The sequence below is a fragment of the Ostrinia nubilalis genome, chromosome 26, assembly GCF_963855985.1.
Source record: "Ostrinia nubilalis chromosome 26, ilOstNubi1.1, whole genome shotgun sequence".
NCBI lineage: Eukaryota > Metazoa > Arthropoda > Insecta > Lepidoptera > Crambidae > Ostrinia > Ostrinia nubilalis.
The window spans coordinates 2,984,821-2,995,070 of NC_087113.1; the positions used below are offsets into that span (position 1 = coordinate 2,984,821).

At 34.4% G+C, this 10,250-nt stretch overlaps 1 protein-coding gene across 1 annotated transcript in view; it reads right to left on the bottom strand.

The window, feature by feature from the left end:
• Positions 1-9,503, bottom strand: part of LOC135084519 (ribosomal protein S6 kinase alpha-5-like) — a 111,123-nt gene extending 101,620 nt beyond the window's left edge. Inside the window, exon 1 of the mRNA XM_063979291.1 lies at positions 8,340-9,503. Within this exon, the coding sequence (XP_063835361.1) occupies positions 8,340-8,793 (454 nt within the window). The 5' untranslated portion in view covers positions 8,794-9,503. The remainder of the gene's footprint in view (positions 1-8,339) is intronic.
• Between the last annotated feature and the right edge of the window lie 747 nt (positions 9,504-10,250).

The window sequence follows — 10,250 nt, forward strand, 5'->3', positions numbered from 1 at the left end:
ACTGTGTAGAAAAAAGGGTGCAGTTGAATTATTAACTTAAAACCAATTCTATAATACAGTAACTATGGATTGTGGTATATCATTTGAAAGGTAATTTTGTTAGCTTTCAAATGATATCAAAAAGATTTAAATAAGTTTATTACCTAAATTTAGGAAAATATTGCAATAGGTCGAAGGACAAATGGACGAAAACTAATCTACAGGAACGGATAATTTTGGTTTTCGTCCACCCCAGTGCTTGCTCATGACGTCATGGACGAAAACACAACAACGTTTAAAGCTGTTTTTTGTTTTCGTCCACATCTTTTTAACGGTTTTTATGGGTTTATCACTGTTAAAAAGTGGACGTAAACTAAAATGTTTAATGTAATAGCAATAAAGATCATATTGGAAGAAAAAACATTGTATTTTGTAGGTCCATTGAAGTAAAATGATTATTAAAAATATTAACTAGGTGTCAGGGTTTCCGTCCACGTGGACGAAAACCAAAATCTTGCAAAATTGTTATGCTAGTATTAGTCCACTTAATTATCTAAGATTTCTGTACAAAAACTTTAATAAACCCTTAAAATAGTGTTTATTATGCTAATAATTAGACATACGTGCCAAAAACATTACGTTAAAGTAGCTAAAACAGTAATTAAACATACCATGAAAGTACCCTACCGGCACGTTTTTTTTCTAACTTGACGACGTTTTCCATTCACCTGTGTGCAGCAGCAACTTCCGTAGATTTTTTTGGAGTTATTACTTGTCAAATTACATTTTCATGCAGGCAGAACTGTTACTTAGATATTATAGATTGTAACAAGTCCAAACTTGCACGGAAAGTTAGGTTTGTATTCTAATTTTCCGTATTTGTTTGTGGCAAGTCGGTTAAATGGACGAAAACAGGAGCTGGACGGAAAACCGGCGCAATTACCCTATTTTACCTCTCTGAACATCCTTCTTTTTTGGATTAATATGTAATACCGGTATACGTTGTAAATAATAATAACTGTTACATTTACCCTTTACACAGGTAAATAAAATAGGTTATATGATGAAATCCGAGAATCCCAATATGATGGCAACATCAAATATCTAAAAGGAAGCCTCAGATCTATTTTTAGAAATACTACGAACAATTTCACTCCGCCGATAATAAGTACCTATTTTCGTAAACATGATTAGTAAATCGGCTGGCCTTTACGAAGCAATTCCCAAAGTTATTTTGGTCACAAAAAGGTTTCAAATGAATTAACGGTAAAAGAAATTTTATGTGGGCGGTAGATTTGTTAGGAAACCGCGGAATTTCGAATGACCCTGAGATATAATTGGCACAAAAATAAATAATAAATAAATAAATATCCTTAGACATTTTACACTGCGCTTCTAGTCCCAAACTAAGCAAAGCTTGTACTATGGGTACTAGACAACGGATATAAACATACTTAAATACTTTTTTTTTTGTAAATACATACTTATTATACATAGAAAACACCCAGTCCAATACAAACAAATATGTTCATGCACACAAATGTTTGTACTGTGCGGGAATCGAACCCGCTACCTCCGGAATAGTAGTCCGTTTCGAACCACTACACCAAACGGCCGACATAATATACTCAATACTCAATTAAAGAATAAAATTAGCTACAGCAAATATCTTCAAAGCGGGTATTTCCCGGTGCAAGGTTGCTCGGGGGGAATTACCTTGCAGAAAGGCCTAAGACGTTTATAAAAATTACAGGACACTGTCGCGATTATACTATGTTTCTTGTCCTATTTTGCATTCAAGTCACAATACCATGCAAACAAGGTCTCAATGCTAGCACCTGTTGTAATAGAATTATCACTTTAATTAGCAAAACTATGAGGATAACAAAATTAGTAATAAAAATATTTGCTGTCAGGTTATCGATCTCACTCTGGAATTTTCTAGCTAAATATTTTTCTTGATTCATCAAATGTAAGGAGCGGCATAACAGGAAAAATACACGTAAATATTATTACGTTAGATTGACATTGGAAAGTTAAGGAAACAAGTTCGAAGAATATAATCTTATTACTGTGCTAATAATTGCTTACAATACAAATACGTTGAATCTTAATAAAGGTTATATGAAACTCCTTAGTACCTGCTGTCAACTTCATAATAAATTGAATTCAGTGGCTGTACCATGACAAAACTATGCATAAATGTCGTACAGCGATGTAATATGATTATTAACATTATTTGCAAACATAAACATACTGATAAGTGCCAGATTAGCATACAATAAATTGTTGATAAAGTGTATCAAGTGCGAAACGATATTTCTCCAACAACTTTGGGTTCATTGACTCAAGTAGGTACTTTTGCTACATAATTTTGTTGTAGCAGCATAATAAGGAGTCTTTTTAGATTTCTTGCGTGTTTATTCCGAAACATTCAAACCGATTTTCATATTTTTTGGTAAATAAATAACCAGATTGGACCAGAAGAAATTGGGCTACATTCTTCATAGATGACGAATAAGATTACATAGGAAAGCCATAATTTTTAAGTCAATAGTGAAACTATATGAAAATAGTGTTGTGGAATAATTTAGTACACAATGCACGGATGAACCACGTTGGCTGGGCCAGAAAGACCCTGGAGTGGAGACCCCGCAACAACACCCGCGGCAGGGGAAGACCGCCTAAACGGTGGACAGACGATGCAACAGGCTGGAGTAAACTGGATGCGGGTGGCCAGGGACAGAAGTCCGAAGACGAGACCCCCAAAGGCTCATATAGATAGATAGATAATTTAGACGACCGTTCACTTAGAGACTCTCTGACATCAAATCTACGTGAGTATAGCAGCATGTTGACAGAAGGATGAAAAGTAAAATTATTTAAGGGGTTTATGAATTATGTCAAGTACTTCACACGCTGACACGGTAAGGACATTAGGGGCTAAAGTAAGAAACAAAGTTCATACATAATTTGCGAGAAGAATCGAGTTTAAACCAGTGATTGTAATCATTGTGTCCTTTAAAATGACATGGTTAATGTCGAAAGCGAGGTTACGTTAAGGATTCGTTGACATAAAGGTGAAAGATATATTCGGCTCGAACTTTTAACTTTTAGACTTGTTTACAAAAATAAGGTGGCATTTAGGTTACAGGGTTAAGGATCTTATGTAGAGTTCACATTGAAAAGTAATGGAGAGTCAAGAGCTACTGGATATGCTAGTCTGAGATGATGATGTTTAAGATGTCTTACAGTGCATAAGCTTAAATAAGGCTGGGTTGCACCGTTTTACTTTAACTTTAATAAACGTCAAAAATTTAAACGAAACGAAAAAAAAAAGTTAGGTGGAGCAACTCAGCCTAAATAAACAAATAAATAATAGAGTGTATAGGAACCGCTACTATCCATCTTTGTCTTCTATTTCATATGACCAGAGTGAATGAGACAGATAGCTAAATTACTACGTAATTTTCTTTTTACTATTAGCGCGTAATTTTCTCCTTGTTTTTGTCAATTTAGTCATACTAATCGTTCTGAATTTTTCCGCACATCTAGTAAACAACGCTACAATGAAATTAATCGTACATAATTCGCCTCGTACGATAGAACCAAAGTCAAAAGTGCGTCGACCCGCCGACACAGAGGTCGCTTCGAGCCTCGTAGACTGTGCTAGTGGCACTCAGACAAGCTATGATATTACCTTGATAGAAAAGACTTATTTCGGGAGCATACTTTAGTAATATTAAAAGCAAATTATAATACCTTTTGGAACAAAATTTTGTTCGCAACTGCGTTCTTCAGACATAGCACAGTATGTTATGATAATTATGGCTTGTTAACTAGATAAAAAAGACATAAATATATTAGTAGCACACTTTTGTAAGTACACAAATGTTTATCTTTTGAAATGAATTTTGTTTTATCTTTTAGGCCGAATATGTGATTCTGAGAAACCTTTCTGTCTTTGTCAATGATTACAAAGTAGGCCTCAAAAGTAAGAACAGATCATTTTTCTTTTCAGTTAATTTTCTACTTCATTAATTCCTCTTAACTCTAAGTACCTACATAGTTACTTATGAACATTGGATGGAAGATATTATGGTTATTATCTTTGTTGATCTTTTAAGTTAATTATTTCTTCTGATAACACTTTAAATGAGTGCTGGAATGGTGTAGATAATGTTGCAACAGTTATTTATTACATACAGGGTTTCAAATTAGTAACACAACTTATCTTGTTTGAGTCAATGTAACATTAATTTCAGTTTTAATTAAAACTAATTCAGATAATCCTTACATTATCGGTGTAGAGCGTCAATTTAGAAGGAAAAGTGAAAAATATTCGCTAATTAAATGAAGTTTCCAGAGTGAAAGTGTTAATTTGATAACAATTATAATAGATTACCGGCATAAATATTGCAGTATTTAAATCCTGAAACTATTCAGTGTAAATCGCTTCTTTCTAACAAATAAGGCTGTAACATTGACACCGAACAGTCTATGAAATAGTGGTTTGATTTAACCTGAATAATCAGTATTCCAGTAACTTGGCCTAATTTAAAGTCGCTGGATTGAATTTTTAAATATTTTTTCTTCTAGTAACTGGGCCCACCTTCAATGTTTTTATTAATTAATTACACACCAAATCAACAAAAATCTTCCTAAGAATCTTAGTGGGCCCAGTTGCTGGGAGAATTTAAAAAAAAAAATTCAATCCAGCAGCTTGACTCGTGGACCAAGCTAATATTGGACGAAGTCACTGGAAGTTATTAAAGTAATGTTAAGGATACTGAATCAATTTATATCTCAGTTTGTGACATTTTTTTTTACACAAAATTGCCAGTTTCCACACCACTTTTTCGGCCCGCATTTCTTTCAATATTTCAGGTATTAAACGTCGATAACAGGCTGCAGTGGGACACCATAAAGACTGATACAATACACTGCGTTATCGCGGTCGGCCAAGGCCTACTGATAACAGTAGCATGGACCTCCTACACAGATAAAATATTATTGTTTTGTCGAGTTTACTGAATGATTTCTTTTTACAATTATAATTTCACTAGATTGATCATTGATTAACATGATAAAAGAGAATTAATAAATAATTTAGTTTTAAGATAATTTATTCAAAATATGGCTGTATGTTCCTTTTAAAGATAAATAAACAAAATAATGTGAACTTTTTATAAGTTACTGATACTGTTATTTTTACAAAGAAAGAAAGAAAAATATTTTATTTGGATAAAATCTTTTTTGCATAATTTACAAACATACTTAAAAGTTAGTGAAGGGTTTTAACAAACATTAAAAGAATACAAGCAAAATTGTAAGTAAATAGGCTAGTCAGTTGGCATAAATTTTTTTTATCAGTATGTGTAAACATTGACATTTAAAAACTAACTAGGTATTTACTAATTACTGTTTAATTACGGTTTATTACTGTTAAAATCACCACAGATATTGAAATAGTAAATTATTTGTATGATTAATGTTCTTGAGTGATTATAATGGTTTTTTATTAACCCGGCGAGGATGTGGAGGGGTCAATTTGACCCCGTGCTTCATATTTGTGTGTACAGTTATTTATCCCGTAGCCGTGTGCTGTTGAAAGTCTCAGTAGCTGGAGTAATTGAACTCTGCTACCCTTTTCACGCCACTAGTGAATCAACCATCGCTGGTGAAAGAAAATAGACGTGCGAAAACGTAAAAATGACGAAATTTTGCCAAAATCACATTGCTCTATTTTGTTAAGAATGAGCTAATTTGTACCTTAGAAGACTAATTATGAATAACTAATGATATAAGATATTGATTACCAGAAAATACTAATTAATATTATGTAATATGATGAAATTGCTTTTTTGTTACAAGATAACGCAAATTTCACTATTTTTTAGACTTTTAGAATATCTCTATTATTTAAACGTGTATATGGCTATTGGTGAATTTTTCAATTTAAATCCATTAACTACTAACTATTACTTAAGTTTCTTGATAAATATTACTTTAATTACCGCTTAGTAGGGAAAAATCTACAAATCAAATACAGGGTCATAAAGACCCTCCACATCCGCGACTTATACCTTTTGTACCACATCCTCGCCGGGTTAATTATGAAACTTATATTTGAGTTGAAATATTGAGTAAAGGGACTTTATGGTTTATTTATTTATCTAAATTGTAACTGATATTGAAGGTTTAAATAAATGCAATGTGAAATCAATGAGAAAACAATTTCAGAAATACATAATCTTGATTTCTGGATGAGGACCAATAAAATATGTCTAATTTAATTTAATTTATCAAAGTCATTAACTAATTAGGTTATGACAGTGTATGTCTTGTTGGTTGTCCTATTAAATAAATAAATAAAAAAAAAAAAAAAATTATAAATCTAATATTTAAATTCTCACAACACATTGTTTTAATTGCACTTTCCATAGTCCACTTTATAAATAGAGTTAAACTTTAATGACCATTATTATCAAGTGTATTGTTGTTTAATTTTAACTAATAATATTCATGTGATAATAACTAGCCTTTATCTGTGTGGTATTTTGTGTAAATTGAGGATAATGCTTCAAAATATGTTTGATAATCTTATTTGTAGTCGAAATGTTTGATGGTGTTTGAAATTAAAGATACTTATGTGAGAAATTATACATTAGAAAATTATGCAATATTGGCCTGCATATGGGGGGTCATATTAGTCAAACCCATCCTAACCCATAACCTATGGCCAGCATGGGGAGTGTAGTCCAAATCTTTGATTTGCCTTGGTAATTAGAAGGTTGTGGAAACCTCATGATGATGATAACAGTATGTAGGCATTTAACTAACCCAGAAGTTACAAATTGACCTTCACCAAGACCTCAGTAAATTGGTGTTCTGATGATGACTAAGATAATTTGGCCCTAACTGGCCTAGGGAACTTCAAATGACATTGTTCTAAGGACTTAAGGATGTATTATGTAAGACCAATTTAATTAAAACTATGTCCCAGTTTATAAATTGAGAATTTTGCTTGAGAATACAAATTTTCTAAAGAAAGAACTTTAATAAAAGGGAGTAAGTTAATGACGATAATTAATAAAAACCCACATTAAGTAGGTTGATTTGTGCAATTATTTTACTTGATTCCCAACCTGGAGTTACATCATGTCATTAATGAGATATGACATTAAAAATGAAGTCATTAATTATCATTAAGCTAATTAAGTGGTATTTCATTCAGTACTATTCCACAGTTAGGTAGCAACCAGTTACCTACCTACTTAACTAATTTTGCTACATTTTTAAGGACAAATTAAAGAAGGCATTTGAAACATCTGCTTTGTATCACTAATTACACATTGAATCGAATACCTATTTAAAGATTTTACATTTTAAGAGAAGGTATGTTTCCTTATTTTCTTTCATCGATTGCAAGTAGGTGTTACCTACATAACTTAAAATTATGTAACACAAAAATGCTTTGCCAAAAATTTATTGTATTTTTGCCATTTAGGCAAACGAAAATTGTGAAACTATAATACCTACAGTGCATGTACTACTAATGCAATCTTTACTACTGTCATCATATTAGAAATCATAACAGTTGTTATTATTCATCAAAAAATGTGTTCTACAACTTTCAGCTTTAGTAGATCTGCATTGCACAAGTTATGCAAATCAATTAACCCTTTACCTACGGGCCCTTGGAAACCAAAGTCGCCTCTCGATACGGGGTATTTTAACCTATAAAATTGTTTGCTCCACTTTACATCAAGATATTTTAAACAGTATAAGACTTACGGTATTGAAATTTGGAATATTGTATTCTGCAACTAATTTAGTTTCATGATTACAAGCGCATTTTACACTTAATTTGCAATTTTATTGTTTTTTTGTCGTAAACCGTGATTTAGTATTGGCTTTGCCAAAATAACAATAGATGCCACCCATATTGAGAAGTGACTTTTGACTTGGCAACTATAGGTGCCTCCCGTAGGTAAGAGGTTAAGGATAAAGTGAACTACACCCAGGCCCCTCTTTTCCACTGGGCACTTTGGGCACATGCCCAGGGCCCCTGTCTGCTCAAAAGACCTTTTTTCAGATGATAAGGGCCCCCCTTGATCCTTAAGTGCCCAGCGCCCAGTAGGTTAAAGACAGCCCTGACTACACCAACCCACAGAAAGTTTTAAATTGGGTAATACTTACAAACTTGAAACTAATTTTTAATCAATGAAATACAAGCTAGATCCATACATGGCCTTGCTTCCTATACATACCACCACTGCCACCATGAATCCCAGGAGCTTGGTTGGTCAGTTATGACAATAAAACAATAGGTGAAAATGAAAAGTTATGTTACTTACGTTTATTTCTTTTCCTAATTTTACTAGCATCCACCAGGTTCCAGTCCACAGAATCCCTCGCTGGTGGTGGTACGGTCCCACCGATCAATTCAACGGAACTGCTTCTCTTCGAGCTCGGTCCGGGCACCGGGGGCACTTCCTCAACATTCTTGGGATCCTTCACCGAGGGCACACTTGAACACTCAATTATTTCTACACTCTTGTCCGTATTCAATCTGCTGCTGGAGTCACTGTGGCCGTTCACGGGCGGATCAGCTTTGGCCTTCTTGATCGGCACCTTTTTGTGCTTCTGGGCGCTGTGGCGACGCTTCAGCTTGGTGGAATGCGACGAGTTGCGAGAACTGACCGGGGACGGGCACCCGCACTCCATGCTGCCCTCCTGGTCGCTACCTTCGTAATATCCTGACTCGTGCTCCGGCTTCTTGTCGGGAAGGCTCATTTCGGCGGTGGCCATGGTTTAGCCCCTCAACAACACCATGTAGAATAGCACACTTAGCTTTTGTCCATGGATTTCCTTCACAACAGCGACAGTCCCGCACTGAGCGACTCCAAAAAGATCAGGACACCAGACTGGAGACCCGCAACTAGCACACCAACTTTGCCAGCGAAAGTGCAGACACGTAAAGCATTTTTTCGCGACGAGCTATACTCCGGATCGGGCGAAGTTCACACCGCACTTCTCTTCGCAGATGGCGCCACCGTCCGGTATAAGCCGACCGAAAACAAACGATGCTAACAATCCAAAATGGTCCCACTACCGAAATCACTTCGTTATTCGTTCGGATTATTCCACTCTCGTCTACTTTCACACTAATGAAATGTCAAAATTTGAGTTCAACCAATTTCCTCTTTCAGGGTATGAGTTCCAAAAATCACAGCCTGCTCGTCGTCGTCCTTTTGAACGGGGTTAGTACGAAAACCAATCCAAATCCATAAATTTGTAAAATCACTACACAAACAACACAGTCCATCGAACCACTTTGTTCCGTTCTAATCTTTTGTATCGTTTCACTAATTTACACTACTTCAATTTGTCCTTTTTACAAAACTTATGTACACTAAATAAATTAATTACAAAATGCACGCGCGAATGAGATACGGCCTCACTCAGCGCGATAAAGTAACTGAATTCAAGAAAGAAACGCAAAATAGAAACCGTGCCGTGCGACGTGCGAGCGGCGCTTCCCCCACCATTTACGATTTACGAGGCCAGATAGTGCAACCGAAATGCGCAGACAAATCGATAATCGGTTTTTTTCATGTTTCATTTTTTTATAATTTGTATTTATTCGCAAGAATTAATAAATTCAAAATAATTTTCATTTAACAACAATCATTTAAAATAAATTTAATACCATTTGAAACAAATCTTTATTTTGGAAATTATTTATTTATGACAAAAGTTTGAGATTAAAATAATATCTTTTATTATTCACAACAATTCATAAATTAGCTAAAAAATACTCCACTTTTATGAATACTAAGCTAAATTATCTATTATCAACAATATGTATTATACCAAGGCCCAAGCGAAACCAAGATGGAAGCGCGTGGTTTTTTTTGGCCACCTAAGAATCAAGAAAAAAGTACCACGAGTGGCCGAAATAATAACGGTAAGCCAGATCTCCAGCGCGTGTGTTGCCCTACACAATCAACAAAAGCATTCAACATTTTTTGTAGACGATTTTGTTGAACGTTGACATGTTTTTGTTGATTGTGTAGAGAAAAACACGCGTCGGAGACCCAGCTGTACGAAGACGGTTACGAGCTCAACTTTTTTTAAGAATTAAGAATTAAACTTAATTTTCTTTAAAATTTGTGGTTACTAATTTTGATATAACGCGTTGTACGTGTGTAATAGTAATTCCAAAAGATTACTTGAAATTATTGTACTCTGAAATCGGTATTATC